The following is a 21,752-nucleotide window of genomic DNA, read 5'->3' as shown; positions in this document are numbered from 1 at the left end:
CATGAAGACCTATATTAGTCAACATGTACACCGTGTCCAATAAGCCCGAATACAGAACAAATATTGAATAAAATAAATGTACGAATAGTTACTACAATTAAAATTATATGGTTTATGGTTTAAGAATTTATTTCTCCAAAGGAATATTACAATTCACTTATATAGAGAAATACAAACAAACATTATATACATTATTTACAGAGTGCACGAATAGCATAAAATATATTCTAAAACAGAACAAAGCAACTTAGTATTTATTTTTACAAGAAAAAAGTGGGTATGTACAGTATGAATCGGCAACTGGTAAGCTATAATCGTACAGTACAGTAAAATTGTCATCGCGCGAGCGCAGGGGTACGGTACGCGAGTCCGACTCGCACTTGGCCGGTTTTTTATTTTTTGACAAATATTTCAATAGTATGCCATACAAAACAAAACTATATATCTTTAAACTATTACAATAACATGCCTCTTTGAGCAATTAAAATACAATGCAATCGAGTATTTGCTTTACGATGTGAACTGATGAAATCTAAACTGAATTAGTGAGGGCGTTCGTCCGATGACACGGGTTCCAAAGATCCTCACGTTAAATAAATACCAAGGGTTCCGTCCTCGGGGGTCCGTCGCGTGGCAGGCGCGTGTGCTGCGTGTGCCGGAAGGTACCCTGTCCCATCTCTAGTATTTTGGCGGGAAAAGAGGGCGTCCATAATTGTACCGGGGACATTACACGCTAATTTTGTCACATTTGCGGATAGATTGATATTCTGCGGTGCGCGGGATTAGGATTAGCTTAATTTATAGTTTTGTTAGCTTTTTGATTTATTGATATACATATTTAATTTGAATTTAGGTGCGCCGTATCATCAACTAAACTCTAATAGTTAACTCGTAGGTATTATTAATGATGTTAAAGGTTAACCCATATTTCTACTGTTCGCGGAGCTTTTATTTTTTTACTTTTGTATATCCTGTGTAATATATGTATATATAATTTATATACATACTTCTACATCGAATTTCTATGTTTTTTTTAAATATCAGTAGTATATTTTTATGTTGCATTTAAATATATACTCATTGTATTCAGTTATTCAGTATTTTGGATATTTTGGATTTGTAAGTATTTACATACTTACTCTTATTCTAATTGTCTTGACAATCCTTGTTGGAGCTATAATTTTATTTCATTAGTATTATTGTTATTTTCATTTTTATTTTGACGATCATGATATAAATTTTAATATTTTTGACATTAATGCAAACTTATAATGTAATTGCCTTTCATGAAATAAATCATCTAATCTAATCTAATCTATTCACAAAAATAAATAAAAATAAAACTTTAATCGCGACTAAATCCAGTCTATCGAACAGTCTGGTAATGATTTTTAAGTGAGTACGGTCGTCATAAATATGTATAAGTAGACATTTCTTCGCCTTAATCCATTGCAATAAGAGATAAAATATTTTTTAAGAAAAAAACAACCGACTTCAATGGGGGATGCCGCTGAAAGTTTACTTATTGTTGATGGTGCACTCTTAGATTCCAGACAATGAAATGAAAAAAAAACAGCATATTTTGCCTAATTATCCTAATCCATCTTTTGCCTAATTTTGCCTAATTGCCTAATTATTATAATATTGCCTAATAATGTAGAAAAGGAGGTAAAACCACCCACTTTTCTAGTAGCATTTCGTTTTTGTAAGGGTCGCAGTTCTAACCTAACCTACTTTTCTGATAGCATTTCGTTTCTGTAAGGGTCACAGTTCTAACCTAACCTAACCCACTTTTCTAGTAACATTTCCGGGTCCGGGTCTGAGTCCGGATCCGAGTCCGTGTCCGTGTCCGCCTGTCCGGGTCCAAGTTTGGGTCAGAGTTCGGTCCGGGTCCGGATCCGAGTTGGGGTCCATGTCCAGACCCGGGTCCGGGTCTGAGTCCGGGTCCAAGTTTAGGTCTGGGTCCATAAGGAAGAGAACAAATCGCCAAACGTGAACTATGTGTCATTGAAGAGTTCCATTCTGATCATCATCAGCATTTCCACTTCATCAAATGTCACTTTTTTAATTGTAAATGCTGGATTTGTTGATGAAAATACAAAAATCACAATATGTATGCCTTTCACATTTGAGGAGTTCCCTCGATTCCTCGTGGGTCTCATCATCAGAACTCGAGCTTGACAAAAATATGTCTTAAAAATTTAAGTTGCTTAACAAACATAAAGAAGAGGACAAATCGCCAAACGTAAACTGTGCGTCATTAAAGAGTTCCATTCTGATCATCATCAGCAGTTCCACTTCATCAAACGTCACTTTTTAAAATGGAAATGCTGGATTTGTAGATAAAAATACAAAAATCACTATATGTATGCCTTTCACATTTGAGGAGTTCCCTCGATTCCTCATGGATCCCATCATCAAAACTCGAGCTTGACAAAAATGTTTCTTGAAAACCTAACTTGCTTAACAAACATAACGAAGAGGACAAATCGTCAAAAGTGAACTATGCGTCATTGAAGAGTTCCGTTCTGATCATCATCAGCAGTTCCACTTCATCAAATGTCACTTTTTTCAATGTAAGTGCTTGATTTGTTGATGAAAACACTAAAATCACTATATGTATGCCTTTAACATTTGAGGAGTTCCCTCGATTCCTCATGGATCCCATCATCAGAACTGCGTTTTGGCAAAAACGGGACCAATCTGTATGTATATACATACAATAAAAAAAAAAGAATTTTTTTAAAGTCGGTCCAAAAATGACGGAGTTATGGAGTAACAAACATAAAAAAAAACAACCGAATTGATAACCTCCTCCTTTTGAAATCTTGAAGTCGGTTAAAAATAGCGACAACTAACCATCAACTGATTGCCAAAACCAATAGATGGATACAGTCTAAGGAAAAAACGTGCCTCGAAAATCACGAAAATTTGATTTTCGATCAGATGGCGCCACTAGTTTTGGCCTACTCTCGTATAGAGGGCGTCGACGGTTTCGTTTGTTATTTATAAATTTAACGCATATCAGTGAAAGAACATGGGTTAAAATAATTAATGCAAATAAAAATATCATTTATCCATATTTAAATACATTTTAACGTATTTTTATAAATCTTCATTTTTAGTTTTAAAGTATGTCGATAGATGGCAGTGAATTTACAGTGGTTACAAAGTTTACTATGACAGTACCGCTCTATCTTATTATATCCTCTTTGCCAAAACGAAGTAGACATTGCACTGTAAACTGTAACTAATTCCCGACGTAGCAATAATACAAGCCATAAATTGAACGCACTATATGTAGCGGAAGTAACGAACTATGGGGGTTTACGGCGCGTGTGATTGCTCCTTAGTGGATCTTTATTGATTGTTCACTAATTAAATTTGTCATTTGATTAAAGGGCACAAGGAAATGCAAGAGTAGGATTTAAATAAAGACAGTACCCAGTATCGTAATTAATCGGAATTCTACTTCACGCAGTAGAATTCCGAAAAATATAGCGTAGTACTGACTAAAATGTCGCTATTTTAGAGAGATAAAGCGTATTCGATTGGCATTATAAGAACGGCATTCGAACTTTAAAGATCTGGGTGCGTAGCTAACATTCCAATCGTTTACGCTCCGTAGCGAACGAAACGCAACTGACACTGTCACACTAATATGGAAGTATGATAGAGCGTTTCGTTGTCGTAGCGCAAGCGATTGTCACCTTAGCTAGGCACCCAGGTCTTAACTGGATATTACTCCCAATTCGTTCGCACTTAAGTGTATACTCGCGCTAAAAGAACCTAATATCAAATCAAAATAAGATTTTTAAAGTTATAATGCCGTTATCTTCGAGTAACTTCCAGTAGTTGAGAGTAACCTGCCTTTGGCTACGGCGTAGCACACGCATAGTGTTTACTTGTTATTGTGAATAAGATATCTTCAGGAAGCCTAGAGGTGTATTCTCATTGTAATAGCAGGTTATGAATTTTATCTCGATTTGTTATGGATATGATCTCTCAGAGTCGAAAATACTTTTCTGATCACAGATCATATCCATTGCAAATCCACTTAAAACGCATAACCTAGCTGTTATTACAATTAGAATACGCCTCATATTCTAACTTACATTTTGATGTCAAAATGAAGTCATTTTGTTATCATTTACCAAAATGTAAGTTTTTCTGATCTCTAGACCGCACTGGGATTATTTAGGATTGCATATGTGGACATATTTTTTTTTGTTTACTTAGATACTTTGTACCGGTCGATGAGAGATGTGGGAGAATTAAAAATGCAGCGTTCATGCAGATAGGTAGTGCAAGACTCTTTATTGAAGTAAACAACTACAATTGATGATTTTTAGGACCCGTAACGCCATCTGTTCGCGGTAATGAGTATTATCACATAAGATTGATAGGTTTACATGCAAAATTAGGACTTTAAAATTATTGTGAATACATAGTAGATGGCGTAAACATAAAATAGTATTAATTACTTGAACATACTCCCCCGGAAAGGACGGAGTCCTTTACACAAGGCAAAATACATAATTTAGTTGTAGATCTTGGTATAACACCAGACACTGTTCGTGATTCATAAGTCTGAGTTAAGCCATCAGGGCCAGGATGTTTTCCTATGATACGCCCCATCGGCCAGCTTTCAGGCGGGAATCGTTGGTCTTTGACCAATACCAAATCGCCTATGTCCGAAAAAACTACTCCGCTGATCAACAAAAGCTTGGCAGGTTTTATTCTCATAGCAGGTAGATCTCCCATGAGCTTACTGCTGATTTCTCCTCGCTGCCGGATACAAACGATGTAATTGAGTACATATTTCTTTATTTTATTAGTCATGTTGATTAGCCAGTTTTCTGATTGACGATACATCACCATCACCTGCGGACCGCCATGAAGAGTGCTGCTGTGAGCTTCTGCTAGAAGAAGAGGTAACAGAGCATTGTCCTTCGAGATTATAATGGGGTGCTTCTGTTGAGCTTCTAAATCAGCATGGCGTAGTCGGCCGCCTACTCTCAACACACCCTTTGGATCTAAAAAGGGGGCGAGTGACAACAATCGACTTTTTCTTTTCAGCTGTCTCTTACTCTTTAAATCTTCAATTTCTTCTTGAAATTCGATTTCCTGGGATCGTCTTAAGCAAATGGTAAGTGCTTCATTTCTCTCCTCAGTCGTCAGGTAAGTTGGTAAGTGATCTTTATTTTCTCTCTTTCTTTTCAGGTGCAGCATCCATCTACGACAGTATGCGACTATTCTCACCAGTTTCCCGAGCGACGAGTATTTATCCATCAAGGTAAGTATTAAAACCTCTACATTTTCTTTAGTTGCAGTAACTAATGTTATAATAACCCTTGTACATTCCAAGTCTGTTTCAGGTACTTCGGTTACCGTAAGTTCTATGGCTGGCTCTTTGAGAAACGCCGGTCCATCCCACCAGAGTGTATTTGTCAAGAGCTTTTTCGGCAAAACTCCTCGTGAGGCTGGGTCTGCGGGATTGTGTTTAATATTGACATAATACCATCCGTTTATCTCATTCATTTTCTTAATTTCAGTGACTCGATTTTTTACAAAAGGAGTCCATCGACCTGGATCGCCTTTTATCCATGACAATACAACTTGTGAATCTGACCAGGCAAATACTTGATGTTTTTGAACTTTTAATATGCTGACCACATGTTTCAGGAGTCTACATAGCAGAACAGCAGCGCACATGTCCCATCTTGGCATGGATATTTGCTTCAAAGGCGCTGTTTTCGTCTTAGCCGTAAGTAGAGATACTTGTACTTGCCCGTCTGTGTCGACAGCTCGGACGTATATTACTGCTGCGTAAGCACTCATCGAGGCGTCAGCGAATCCATGAACCTCAATCGAACTTTTGTCTGCATTGGTATGTATCCAGCGATTTATCTTTACTTCTGTCAATGCAGGAATCTCGTTTCTAAACTTCAGCCACTCTTCCTTCGCGTCATCTGCGAGTTCTTCGTCCCAACCAACCCCTAATTGCCATAATTTCTGCATGAATGTTTTAGCATTGACTACCGCAGGCGCCAGCCAACCCATCGGATCAAATAATGAAGCTATATCAGCTAAAACATTCCTCTTCGTGATAGGTTGTTTAGGTAAGTCTTTCAAATTATTCGTTATTTGTAATTTGTCTTCTTTAGTGTTCCAAATTATACCCAAAGTCTTAATACTGTCTCTACCATCTACTTCTCTTTGGGCCTTTGGTGATCGTTTTAAAGGTTCAATCTCTTGCATGAAGGTTTCACTATTTGAACTGCACTTTTGAAGTTCAAACCCAACTTTTTTGAGAATTGCTGTGATTTCTTTCTGATTTCTTTTAGCTTGATCTTCTGTTTCATGCCCCGACAGGACGTCGTCGTCGTCGTCTCTTACAACAGCATGATGTGGTAGGTACACACAATTCTCGGTTAGTTCTTTATCTTCTACTTTCTTCATGTGTTGCAGATCTAGGTACTCTTGTAAGACGTCGTTGTAATCTTGTTTTAAGTTTGGATTCTTATCTAATCTTCTTTCTTGCGACATCCATCTCTTCACTGCTATCTCTCGTGAGTCACGTGGTAGCACAGGTGGTTCTTCTCTAAATGGCAACCTGACCACGTAACGACCATCTTCTTTTCTTTGTTGTGTCTTCTCATAAATGTCTTCTGCCTTCTTTTCGTCTGAGGTTAGTGTATTGTTTTCTTCTTCTAAGGTTTCTAACTCCCAGAACTCCTTCAGCATGCTGTGAACATCAACCTTAAGATGCATGCTGACGATGTTTTTTGTGGCAGTGTGCTCTGTCCTCACATTTCCGCAAATAATCCACCCCAGGTGAGTGTCTTGTGCTATAGGTGTTCCTGAGGGGCCATTGATCACTCCAGGTTTAATAACTTCGCTCCAAACTTCGACTCCTAAAAGCAAGTCGATGTGACCTGGAGTGTGACATGTTGGATCTGCAAGGCACAACTTCTCGACATGTTTCCAGTTTTCCATCTTCACTTCATTCTCCGGCATAATGTCGGTGATGTGACGTACAACGTACGTAGTTGCTTTCATCTTCATCTTAAGCTCGATTCTTGATGAGAACTCTATTTCTGTTACATACTTGAGGGTAGTCTTCATTTTCTCAACTCCCGTGACATGCCCACTTACTGAGGTACGTCGTAAACGAAGCCTTTGTGCTGCGGCCTCAGTTACAAAAGATTCTTGTGAGCATGGGTCCAACAGCGCTCTCATCAAGTGTTTTTCTCCGTTCTCAGCGTATACTTGCACTAATGCAGTTGGCATCAGCCGCGCGTGACTCCCCGTAGTGAGGTGAGATATAATATTCTTTTTATTTTTATCTTCTTTTTCTTCCTTGATATCTTCTTTATCCTCTAAAAGCGGCGCTGATGTCTCCCGAGCTGGCGCAGGTGTCTGAGACTGCGGGCTCCACGTGCTGTGTAGCAGAGAGTGGTGTTTTCTCCCACATCGGCGGCAAGAAGATCGATGTTTGCAGAACTTGACTGAATGCCCCGGTACCAGGCAATTAAAACAAAGCCGCCAGCCTTGCACATATTCCACTCTCTTATCTACTTCCAGTTTCGTAAACTCCTTACAAGTGTATAATAGGTGGTCTTGGTTACAAAAAATGCATTTCTGTTCGCTTTTATTTACATGAAAACTTCTTTTATTTACAGGTGCACTCGACGATGGAGCTTGTATCATTTCCAAAACACGAAATCTTTTTTCCAGGAACTTGTTCAACATGTTTAGAGTTGGCAATTCACTAATCTCTAGGGACCCAAGCTCGAGTTCCCATTCTTTGTGTGATTCGGCGTCTAATTTATTTACAATTAAATGAATTACCAGTGTATCCCATGTATCAACTTGTATATCTTGATTTTTCAATTTATTCATACATTCACTTGTGGTGTCTAACAAATCTCGTAACCCTTTCGATGTTCCCGTCGCTAATTTTCGTTGATTTACTAATCGTGCCAAAATGGTGTTTACAATAATTCGTTTGTTGTTGAATCTTTTTAATAAAATATTCCATGCCATGTCGTAATTACTCTCGCTTATAGGTATATGCTTAAGTAATTGTTCCGCCTCACCTGATAAACAACTTTTTAAATAATGCATTTTTTGCACTTTGTTGAGTGTGGTTTTATTGTGTATTAACGATGTGTACATATCGTGAAACGAAGTCCATTCGTGATAACTGCCTGAGTACTGTGGAATATTAATTTTAGGCAGACGGACTTCATCACTAACACTAGTGGCAGTTGGAGGGTTATGTGAACTCGGTGCACTTTCTCCGATACGTGAATTTAACTTCAACAACAAGTCCATCATATCTGACCGTAGCTCGATGTATTGTTCTTCGACTTCCATAAAATAATCTTTTGTGTAATATTCATACTTTCCGCGATCTTGTTTAGGTACCAATTTCAACATTTCCATGTGATTGCTGTGAAACTGAGTCCAATATTCGGTCAATATTTCCATCCGTAACTGTACATAACCACTAGTTAATCTTTGTTTCGGTGATTTCTTGTAATTTGCAATCGTGTTCGACAACAACGCGTACACGTTTTCTTGTTCCTTTATATAGTTCTCCATAATGAAGATATACACACACCAACGTTTGTATACACTTATCAAGTCTATTTATCACTTATTATACAGTTTTTTCACTTAAATTTCTTCTTAAATCCATTTAAATTCGTAAAAACGTAAACAGCAATTGAGGTTAGTTTCGATGTCACTCTAATATAGTTCTTATATCCGGTTCGAAGGACCACTTTTGTACCGGTCGATGAGAGATGTGGGAGAATTAAAAATGCAGCGTTCATGCAGATAGGTAGTGCAAGACTCTTTATTGAAGTAAACAACTACAATTGATGATTTTTAGGACCCGTAACGCCATCTGTTCGCGGTAATGAGTATTATCACATAAGATTGATAGGTTTACATGCAAAATTAGGACTTTAAAATTATTGTGAATACATAGTAGATGGCGTAAACATAAAATAGTATTAATTACTTGAACATACTTACTTAATGCAACGTTACTTAGAAACTATTAAGATGCTTCATGTTAGATGGCAATGCGTTTGCTTAGGCACTAATCTTAATTGAGTTTAATTAGTTAGGCGGTTTAATCCTGACAATCACGTTAGCTAAGTATCTATTAGATTAGCTTGCAATTACTGTTGTGGGAAGTTACTCCGTAGTCTAGGACACACGCACGATCGTACACTACGAGCGGATCAAATAGAATCAACGTCCCTTAAGTAATTGAAAATAAAATGCGCAATAGTTTGATTATATGGTGGGTATTGATAATAAAAAACCGGCCAAAGTCGGACTCGCGTTCCAAGGGTTCCGTACATTACACAATTTTTAACAATGTATTTTCGAAGAGTTAGGAGACAAGAAGGAGTATTTTTTGAAGTAATTTTTGATTCAAGGTAACTCGTACGGCAGATTGTTAATTAATTAGGAACCAATCAAACAAATGTTAAACTTTGTTTAACTCGGCCCTTATTGTAAGATTCATTGACAGACTTGGGTGCGTCCTTATAACTTACCTACCCAAAAATAATTACATTTAATAAGTATTTTTTATTACATTATTAAAGATCCGTTTGAATTCTTACAGTTTATTTAACCTACCATAAGTAACAATAAAACTCGTCGCTAAGAGCGGTATTAGCGCAAAGCCGTTATCTTAGCGCCGAGCCCCGCAAAGATGCCCATTGTGAGAACAATAACTGGAATCTGCATAATTTCGGCTCGTTAAGGCAATGAAATGATTAATAATAGGGATCATATAGCCCAGCCCTGCATTGAACACGTCTTATGAGAAACGGTGAGGATATTTTAATTTTGAAAATATACTTATACCTAACTGACCGACCCTACCGAGTATATAAAATGTAAGAAAATGGCCAAACGTGCAGTTGCTATAGCCAAAGCAGCAGCACAAGACAAATTGTATGACTCCTTAGAGAGTCCTAAAGGCGAAAAGCAGCTGTACCGCCTTGCCAAAGCGAGAGAAAGGAGTTCCCGTGATGTATCCTATATAAAATGTGTGAAAGATGATGCCGGAAAGGTGCTAACGAAAGATGAACTCATAAGAGAACGTTGGAAAGGATACTTTGAAAGGTTAATGAATGAAGAGAATGATTGGAGCAGGGTATTGCATCACAAACTGATTAATATGGGTGCAGTGAAAGAAATATGTATGGATGAAGTAAGAGCGGCTGTGAGAAGTATGAAAAATGGAAAATCCGTAGGACCAGATGATATACCAGGAGAAGTATGGAAGGTACTGCGTGAGGATGGATGTAAGTGGCTGACTTTGTTCTTCAATAAGTTGTTGCATGAAGAAACCATTCCTGACGAATGGTGCGACAGTTTGCTGGTGCCCATTTTTAAGAACAAAGGGGATATACTGGAATGCAACAACTATAGAGGAATAAAGCTCATGTCACATAGCATGAAAGTATGGGAAAAAGTGATAGAAAGACGCCTGAGAGACGAGAGTGACATAACACAAAACCAATTCGGATTTATGCCAGGGAGAGGTACAACAGACGCCATTTTTGCACTTCGCCAACTGTGCGAAAAATACAAACATGCTAAAAAGAACCTGCATATGGTGTTTGTGGACTTTGAAAAGGCATACGATCGAGTACCCCGAGAGGTTTTGTGGTGGGCTCTCAAAGAGAAATGCGTGCCTGGGAAGTATGTGGAGCTAATTCGGTCCATGTACAATCGATGTTGTACACGCGTCCGGTCAGCTGCTGGCATCACCGACAGGTTCAGTGTCACGGTAGGCTTGCACCAGGGATCGGCTCTAAGTCCTTACCTCTTCCTGCTTATTATGGACGCTCTGTCGTCGGACATACAGGAAGAGGCACCCTGGTGTATGCTTTTCGCTGATGATATTGTGCTTGTGGGTGAAGACGGACTCGAGGTACAGAGCAGACTTGAGAAATGGCGGCGAAAACTGAAGAATGTTGGTCTGAAGATCAGCAGATGTAAAACTGAACATATGTTCTGCGATTTCGGCGGTCTCTCCAGTTTAACTGCCATAGAACTCGATGGCGTTACATTGCCTGTCTGCTCCGACTTCAAGTACCTCGGTTCGCTCGTACAGTGCGATGGCGATATTGACCGTGACGTGAAAAACCGGATTAGCACAGGATGGATGAAATGGCGACAGGTCACGGGAACCATTTGCGATGCTCAAATGCCTCTTCGATTGAAGGGTAAGATATATAAAACCATCATAAGACCTGTCGTCATGTATGGGTCAGAGTATTGGGCCCTAAAGGTGACGGCTGAAAAGAGATTGCATGTAGCGGAAATGAGAATGTTAAGATGGATGTGTGGTGTGACAAGAATGGATAGGATAAGGAATGAGTATATAAGAGGAGGCCTGAAAGTTGCACCTATAGTAGAAAAAGTAAGAGCGAATCGCCTAGCGTGGTACGGACATGTAATGCGGAGGGATGAAAGGCATGTGACGAGAAAGGTATTACGAATGAATGTAGAGGGAAGTATCGGGAGAGGAAAACCGAGGAAAAGGTGGATGGACTGTGTGAGAGATGATATGAAACGAATGCGAATGAGTGATGAGATGACGGGCGAGAGAGAGGTATAGAAGAAAAAGACATGCTGCGCCGACCCCAAATGAATGGGATAAGGGCAAGCGAATGATGATGACTTATACCTAACTGACGAAGAAGAGAGGGCAATGTGTTTTGATTGTATTTAAGTTTTCGTGTCTATTGAGCACAATCTGTATGCGACTGGAGGGACTTGATGTAAAATTAACTTAGGGTCGGTTGCATCAAACTGTTTGGTCATCGTTAAAGAGTTCGCAAAATTTTATTGTATGGAAAGTTTTATAGTAAACCGCCGCGTCACGCCGGTTGACGTCGATCACTGTCAAGTGCGGATGGTGCAACTGGCGCTTAATCGTGTAAGTATTTCAATATTCAAACTAATTTATAAGTTTATAACACGTAGCCATCGTACATGGGGCCTAGCCAAGATGACAATCGTTAATAGAAAACGCCAATCTAAACTTAAATAATGAATGGAAATAGTCACGTGACCTTTCGTAGCAAAAGTCATGCCGATATCGATACATTTTTTTTTCGTTTGGCGTTTGTCAATGTACGGTTGTCATCTTGCCCCTAATAGGAGGATATAACCAAACGGAGCCGCCACGTCTATGTACAAAAAAAGTCTGCCAATTTTTGCGGGGAGGGGAATAGCCATGGTTTATCTGACATGGCTATTTTGACGTCATGTCAAAATAGCCATGTCAGATAAACGTCAGTCCATAGTGTCCATACATTGTGTATGTGGTCATTGTGGTATTGTGTGGTAAGTTTGGCCGACTATTTTCGACAGAGGGGAATGCCTGTTAATGGCTACTCCGTTTGGTTATATCCTCCTAGTATTGCCCCCCCTTAGTTGTCCTCTTCTATAGTTTATTTTGACTTGCTTATGATTAAAATCGGTTGTATGCAAAAGCGACATTACTTAATACTGATCCGATAAAAAGTTTTTCACATAATACCTGAATACCACATTAGGTAAAATATTTTGACAAATCTAAATTATTTAGTTTAATGTGTTACTTACATCAGCTTCTCTATGCCCTCGTTATGGTACAATTATGATTAATGGTTATGGTCGTGGTGGTATGGTATGGTATGGTGGTTTTGAGTCTTTGACCGAGTACTATTCCAAATTGAACGCTAGAAACTTTGTTACCCTACTCCAAGACGTTACAATAGGAGCGATTTTATCAAAATATTAGCAGGCGACTTCCTATATTAGAAAATTAAATGAGTATTGAAGGAGCCAAGCGTTGAATATTCAAAAGGAATAAATTAAGTAACGAACGTTAAACAGAATTTTGAAGACAAATTATAGTAGACGCACGTACCCCATTAGATTAAATAAATAATATCGGCCTGGTTGTATCTTAACGTGATTTGTACCAGCAACAGTTTATAATTAAAGGAGGATGCCATCTTCTACTTTACTATTGGCACGCCAGTATCAGCTGAATATAATAAATACCTATATACAAATGAATCTTTAACATAATAAACCCCACTAAAAAAATATTCATGTAGAATGTTGGCAAGACGAGACGATATGGCTCGCACTGCCAAAAAGTTATTTTATCTCATGTAGAGCCAAGCTTCTTACACGACTTAACCTCACAAACTCTTCACCTTAGTCAAAATATGTGGCTTGGTAATAATATTAGAATGATATTTCTTTAAATTTGACTATTAGGATAAGTATAGTTTAATGTTTTGCGCAACCGTATCTTTACAGGGCTATATTCGTTGGATGCTTGATGAGTTATGATATAGTTATTTGTGCAACAAAAGAGGAAAGTTGGTTTTTCTTGTGAGTGTTGATTTTGAGTTCGAGTAAGCGAAAGATTCTATAATTGAATCACGAGCAAAGCAAGTGATTCTAAGTTAGAATCCTGAGCGTAGCGAGGGACTCAAAAACACGAGATGTAAAATAACTTTTCCTCTCACTAGCTCGGAAAGTTGTCTTTTATCCTTCAAAACAAGCGGGGAAAAACGCGTTTTATCCACTAGTGGGGAAAGTAATTTGACCTTGGACGGAGCGTGTTTAAGTAGTTTGACAGATAACAAAACGTAAAACGCTCATGATAATGGTTCGTTCGATATTAAATATCATTAAATAAATGGTTTGAGAATCTAATAAAAAATACCAAATTTAGCTTTATTTAATGATTTTAAGTCATAAACCTTAAAATTCCATAAGAAACGTGTGTTTTTTTATAATGATGTTAAATATAATTCTAAAAGCACAAGTTGAGTCGATGAAATTTCAAAACGCATCGTTGACATTCTATACGTCAGAAATGTCAACATTGTCAACAAGTTTTTTACTTAAAAACTTTTCTCACCGACTCGCGTAAAAATACACAACTTCCAGAGTTTTCTGTTATAATATCGTAAAAAAATGAGTGATTCCAGTGATGAAGATGATCTAACGCCTGTGGATGTTGCACTTTGCTCGCTATAGTGAGGGGAAAAGTTTTGTGTTACACACGGGTGCAAATGTATTTTCCTTCTCGTGTGTTTAAACACTCGCTACGCTCAGGATTCTATTTTAGAACCACTCGCTTCGCTCGTGGTTCAACTATAGAATCCTTTCGCTTGCTCGTGTTTCAATTCCGCACTCGCGGGTAAAATACAACTTTGCACCCTTGTATGACAAATAACTATTGCTTTCGTGTGACACATATAATTTTTCACCTCACTAGTGAGAACATATTAAAGGTTAAAACGTATTTCGAATTTGTAATAGACCCCGAAGTATGAAGTGGCAGTTCGTGGCCTTTACTAAATTAAAAAGCTACTTTGTTCCACTCCCTGGAGTGACGAAAGTAGGCTTGTTCGAGCTGCTGAGGTGAAAAATAAGTTTTTCCCCACACGTTGGTACTCTATTTATTGAATATGTGTCAGTTTAATCATTGGTATTAAATTGGTATCTTTTATGTGCATCGTTCTTGTTTTAGAGCTTAGATATGCCGACAATAGGTATTTACCCACGTTTAGCCTTATTTGCGGAAACAATCCTGTTGCAGACCGCTGATTGTAGGTATACATTAATAGAATGCATTCATAACATTTCAGTTTTATTAAATTTAAAATAAAATACTAGATATCACATCACAATGGCGTGAAAATTAAATTAAATCTACCGGAAAATCGCTAGGCAACGTTACAGTAGAAAGTCATTGTCTCTATCTAACCCATTGATACCATTTCACTCTTACAGTTCCGTTCCAAGCATATATCTTTGTTACATCCTACATTAATCATACGAGTACATGAGTAAACCAAAGTAAGTTCATTCGATAAAGACATCAATGGAAATAAAGTTAAATGAAATTAAATATGATAGCGATCATCACCCACACGGTTAGCGCTAGTGATTGTAAACAATAAGAAAATTGGTATGCAGAAGGAGTCAAAACGCTAAGAAATGTATTATAAATAAGAAAACCTACTTACTGGTATTAGTAAAGGGTTAAGTCCATAACTTCGCCCACATCTTTTATCAAATGTACGGAAGAAAAATTTGGGTTGTGGGAGTCGGATCAGTGTTTTTATCCGAATACAGGAAGGGTTTGAACACTTTTAACAGTTTCTTTATACGTAAGTTTGATACATAGGTACCTAAGTGTTCTCTGTCTCAAAAGTAAATCAATTGTGAGTTCAGTGCTGCTCAGACTGGGTAAAAACTGATTAGTTACATTTGAAGTACACCATAAGAGATCAGCTTAAAATTAATTATCATTGAGTTCGATAATATATCCTGCCTAAGCGTTTAACTCATATATCTGTACCCCTAGTGTACATTTCATTCGATAGCGTGACGTACCGTACGCGTTTTCGTTAAGGGTAATTTTGTATGGGATTTTGAGTTTCCAAAACTCTTGGCGCGCTGTTCAAAATCCCATACAAAAATGGACATAACGCAAACGCGAACGCTCGTCACACTCGGCTATCGAATGAAATGTACACTAGGGGTTCTGCTGGAATTTTATCAACCAACTCATTACCCAAACTCACTTTTAAGGCTTAGTGCACTTACCTAAATTTTCGACAAAATGTACTTACACTATAGACCAAGATAAATCTGCAGAGATTTTGACAGCATACGCAGTGCCAGTGTTATTTATACATCATAATTTCACAGAAGTTTGACTTTTAAAATAACAATTGCACTCCGTGTGTTGTCAAAATATCTTCAGACTTTCCTTGGTTTAACTCTATATGTATACTTATATTAGCGACCCGCCCCGGCTTCGAACGGGTAGTTTAAATAATTTATACAAAACCTTTACAAATTATACATATAAACCTTCCTCTTGAATCACTCTATTAAAAAAAAACATCAAAATCCGTTGCTAAGTTTTAAAGATCTAAGCATACATAGGGACAGACGGACAGACAGCGGAAAACGATTTTGTCTTATACTATGTAGTGATACACATTGTGCATATAAGAGCAGTTGAATGGTCGGTCAAGTTCAGCCGACACCCTGCGGCTTAAGTTCTTAACTGTAATCTCTTTAATCTTTATGGCTGTTACAGCATGCGCTGTTCATACATGTCATATCGTCGTCGACTTACCTACAATGTGTTGTATTGATGTCAGGCGCTCGGTCACTGTTAGGATTTGCTCTAAAGTAATACTGCGTTAAATGAATTTTGCACTTTATTATCAGATAGATCATGACCGGTCATTACGTAGCAAAAGGTTAGGTATAGCTGTGTATAAATAATACTGCATTGTTTTTCCAAATACGTTCACTCGTATTCTAATATTTTTTGTACCTACAATATCCTTTTTAGTTCAGATAGATTATATTTATTTAAATTCGTTATAATTTCCAATTCTGTTGAAGTATTCTGGTGAAATACGTTTATATAGAAAACATGGTTTCTGGTAAGAGCTAGCTATTTTCCGATTAAAAAGCATACTTACTTAAGGTGTAGTAGGTTCAACCAGAAGAGTTTTTGAAAAATCGTAGCGCTTTTTTTCAGTTCATAATACGGTTTTAAAATATGAATAGGAATCTTGGGGCCTCTCTTTAGTATCTAGCTTCATCGATTCGAAACCTGATTTCTTGACTTTGGCTTGAATCCCAGGATACCAATTTTTTTGGAATTACAAATACTGGTAAAAAATAATTTCATTTTCAATTAATATTTACAAAATGTAATTATTAATTGAATTACTAATTACATTTTGTAATTATTATTTTCGATTAATTACTTTATTTAATTACAATTACTTCTGTATGATACAATTTTGATCATCTTTATGTCGCATATCAACTTAAAACCATGAATGAGCTTTGACTAACCTGACAGACCGGACATGTGACAATATTTTGTATGTCTAAATCGCATAACCCCATTAGATCCTTTTTGATTTGGGTGGACACCTGTAGGTATCGTAAAAGACTATTGCATTTTTTATAAGCTATTATTTCACTTGCAATGTTTGTTTGTAATATAATTAGGTATTCGGGACAAATATTGCAAGCTAAATTAGACCCACTTCTCATTATTCGATTGAGCTGTATAGCATAATACATATGTAAGTTGGGTGACAATGCTTTTTTTTTTTTTAATACCACGACGGTGGCAAACAAGCATACGGCCCGCCTGATGGTAAGCAGTCACCGTAGCCTATGGACGCCTGCAACACCAGAGATATTACATGCGCGTTGCCGACCCTTTAAAAACCTGTACACTCCTTTTTTGATGAACCCCATACTGTAGCCATGCTTAAACTACTCTATCTTGATATTAAACTTTATCTTGATATCTACATAATTTAAGCAACTAAGCCAAGTTTAGTATTGTTTTCGTATAAATTGGAAATGGTATTGACACCATTACGAAGTTAAAATATATAAAAAATAAAAATAAACTTAAAATTAGGTACTTGTAATCTTAAGTTAATTTTGTACAAAGTTTTAAATAAATGCTGTACTTACTTATGTCACCTTATTCTAAAATAAAAAAAGAGTCCTCCACCACTATCACTCACTATCATGAAACTCACTCACTACCATGAGTGAGTGAGTGTGGGTGAGTCACTTACTATCATGAAACTAGCCAATTGGATTTTGATTTCGAGATAAAGATCACTTGATGATTGTTTTAATAATACACAATTCTCAGTTTTTATTTCTTTATTAATTTTTATTTAAATAACTGCACATTACAATATTTATAGTGTAAATAAGTGTTTTTACAGTCACATTTAATATTTAATAGAGATTAACAAACTTAAAAAATCTGACTATACATAAAGCATAATGATACATTGAAATTGGTACCTAAGTATATTATGACTAGCACGTTTTATTTTACATGTGTTTTAATTATGATTAATATAATTACCTACTAGTGATTAAGATTGTTTTTCTCTTGGGCAAAGCAGTTATGCACAGTGTGTTGTACGTTAGTTCTTATATCTAGGCACATTAAACTTACATATTATCGCCAAGGAGTCGTATTCGTTAAAAACTCCAACTCGACTAGTTATTATTTGGCTTTACTCACATTGCCTCCCGCTCTTACTTACACATAGAAGCGCCCGAGACTTACGAGTAATACCTACCAGTACCTACCTATATCAAATCAAAATAATATTTTTAGTCTGAATGTGGATCTAAACAATATTTTATTTTAAAAAGGATGCCTAATCATTATACTTAGAATTGTAATATCATTAACCAATTCACTGTCAAAATTTAATATTCAGATGTTATGCAAATCGCTCGCTAAAATGCATAAACACTATACATTACGATATCGTATTACGAGGGGAGCCACCCCAAGCTTCATTGTGCTACCCCTGCGATCACAAAATACGTCGTACCCTATAAATTCGCATTCGATTACTCCTTCGCTTCGTTGCTGTACAATAACTGCCTTGAAAGAGTATCGATGTATTTTGTTAGTGATGTGCCATCGTTGTATGATAGATGCCCTGGTAGTAGGACGGATGGTCTTTTTTGAGAGGCATCTGCTTCGCTCGATTAGTTTGACAAATTATTGTGGGACGTGTCGATTAAAATATCGCGTTAGTTGACGGGTTAATACAGCAATGCCACTGTCGTTTAGCGACCAATCAGACTAGGCTTAAGGTTGTTGGACCGAAGTGTTTATTTTTGCTTGGTTAGGTAGTCAAAAGACAATATAAAGTATAAAGATACACCTTCAATTTTGTAATGTGTTCGTATCTACACGATAATAACATTCACTCGGCTATTAGTGCTACTATTATTGATCTTTTAAGTAGTATATGTCTAGGTGGCCACCGTTGTCGTCAGTTGTCAAATCAAAACAGCTTGTCGTTATATTGGTTATTAGCTAAATCGACTTGTCGTCTGTATATAGGTATCGTTAAAGCCATTTTCAAGAATTGGCTTATAAAATAGTAACTAATGTTATTAAGTAACTGTAGTTTAAATTAGCTTAGGTACTACCTTATTATACTCGTGTTTCATGTATACGACATATGTCCGAGGTACTATATTACCTGGGTATTTACATACACAGCTACAGTTTTATATAAAAACTATAAGTACCATAAAAAAACTAAAGCCTTATGAGCAACATAGTATAAAACAAATTCGCTTTCCGCTGTCTGTCCGTCCGTCTGTCCCTATGTATGCTTAGATCTTTAAACCTACCCAACGGATTTTTTAATAGATAGTGATTCAAGAGGAAGGTCTATATGTATAATTTGTAAAGGTTTTGTGTAAATTAGTTGAACTACCCGTGCGAAGCTGGGGCGGGGCGCTAGTGAGCAAAACTGTAAATTTAACATTGTTAAATACATAGTTAAATTCCCTTCTAGTCTAACCCGTTCGTATTAAAATACCGCAAATCGATGTACAGGTTAGCCGTTTGGCACACACATACTAGAGGCCAAAAAAATTTCGCTGGGGGGAGTGGTAAAACATTATTTTTTTTGTATGGAAAAAAAAAATTGTTTCAAAACCTATCGTATGTGGTATCATACGAAAGGGCTTTTTGAGATGATTCTAAAAATATATCACATCAACAAGTTTGGGAACAAGTCAAATTATTTTATTAAATATTTTGATTTGTGTTTGTGAACGTACATTTCGGGCATTTTTTTTAAATTAAAACAAAAAGAGTTTTCGAAACATACCAAGTTTGGGCTCCTCCAGACACGATATGGCTAATTTTTTTTTTGTACAATATACCACAAATGATACGTGATATCCTCATGTCTAACTCCAAGAAAGCAATTTTGAAAATAATATCATTAACAATTTTTTTTTTCAATTTTACAAAGTGCAGTTCTACTTCAATACCTATTTCACGAGACTTATGGAACTATACTGCAGATACGGTACATATTAACCATAAAATGATACGTAATATCCATATATCGAACGGGAAATACCTCTTTAACCCTTTAACTGCGCCTTTCATCAGTTGGTATAGTTTGTTTAGTTTTTGACACAAAATATCAAGATTGTATCCTTCAGATACGATATACCCTATCGATTTTTCTTTGTACAATATACCACAAATGGTACGTAATATCAATATCCTCATTGATGTAGATACACCTTTCCCCCAGTAAAAATAGGGTGTCCATGTATCCAGTATTATGAGTATTAATAATTTTAACGATATCATTAACTGTAATTACTTAGATAGTGAAGTAAATTGCATGAGATCTCGCGTATTTAATTCTATTTAGGTTGGTAATTAATTCTATTTCGGTTGGTATTTAATATTTTTCAACTCTTTGATCACTCCTGACCTATACTTACTAAATAACAAAATTAAATAATTAATTCTTTGCCAACATATACTGTTTAAAAAATCCCCTTTTTCGAGTTGCCTCAAAGCAGTGCCCTAACAAACTTAACAACTTGATAAACGAAAAATAAACATTTAGAACTAAGCACCATTACTTTTACTATTAAGAGGAAAAGGGACGGCCGCTTCTCCATACAAACGTAGTACCCGTTTTTCTCTCTGGATATTGGCATTATGGATTTTTTTACATAATTTGATGTATATTAATTATTAACCTCAGCCCAGCCCATGCCCAGCCAGCCAGCCAGCCAGCTATGCCCAGTTTGACTTTTTTCGATATTTTGGTTATTGGAAAAGTTTGGAGCAAAAAACAGATTTCATACAAATCTTTAAATGCTCGTAACTTTTATAATTATTAAAAATTTGAAAAAAAAAAACAATATATGGACATAGCTGTGATTGATATACAACGAATTGTGTCAAAATATTTTCAATAATGTTAATATTCACAGAGGAAAATGAGGACTACATTTGTATGAAAAGGCGATTTCGCGCGAGTGCTCAACTTTCGTCTTAATTCGTGTTACAGATACAACAGGGAGCTTTCCACCAGAATGTTGCTTCTGAAGTGCTACTGCAAATATGCCTACTGACACTGACTGATTACTGGTCTGATAAAAAAAATTCAGGGTTCGGCTTAAAAATATAACAGTGCCATACAAAAACACAGCTTTTTGGCATTATCATTAGAAGTTTAGCTAAAGTTCATCATCATCAACATCGTTATTATTCTAAAATGTATTAAGTTTTCAGCCATCTTAGTAATATTAAATACATAGTTATTAGGAGGATTACCTATCGATATATCTTCCAAATATCGGTATTACAAAATGTATTTCGGACATGAATATTATTTATGCCAATCTATAAGTGCCTATTATGTAGTAGGTAGCTTAATAATTAGGTACTTAGTTAAAGAAACTATTTTTGTGAAGGCCTTTGCCACCAGTCACATACCTACGCAAGGCTTTAAAAATTCTAAGAAGCCGATTGACAGCCAGACGACACCCTTTACTTTATTTTTTAAGTAAACCATAAAGTATCATCGGACCAGCTTTGCTTTGTAGCATTATTGGACTAAATAAAATACCTACGCATTAGCATTTTGTTAGCAATACTCGTGGAACACTCGTGAAACTATTAAGTACTAGGTTTGTCAAAGCGATCGATTTAAGGTTACCGCGATAGTTACACATGAAATAAAACTATGAAAACGGATTATATTGCGTATATTGAATTTATATCTTTACTTGAAAATAGTTGTATTGTATAACTAGCCTTATGAACCGAT

At 36.6% G+C, this 21,752-nt stretch overlaps 1 protein-coding gene across 1 annotated transcript; it reads right to left on the bottom strand.

The window, feature by feature from the left end:
* Positions 1 to 4,476: 4,476 nt before the first annotated feature.
* Positions 4,477 to 7,755, bottom strand: LOC134748948 (uncharacterized). The gene has a single exon (XM_063684152.1). It carries the CDS (start codon positions 7,753 to 7,755, stop codon positions 4,477 to 4,479), a length of 3,279 nt encoding a protein of 1,092 aa, XP_063540222.1.
* Positions 7,756 to 21,752: the final 13,997 nt, after the last annotated feature.

Source organism: Cydia strobilella, chromosome 1 (genome assembly GCF_947568885.1).
Source record: "Cydia strobilella chromosome 1, ilCydStro3.1, whole genome shotgun sequence".
Classification (NCBI taxonomy): Eukaryota; Metazoa; Arthropoda; class Insecta; order Lepidoptera; family Tortricidae; genus Cydia; species Cydia strobilella.
Note: the sequence above shows the minus strand (reverse complement) of the source record. Positions and strands in the feature narration are given on the sequence as shown.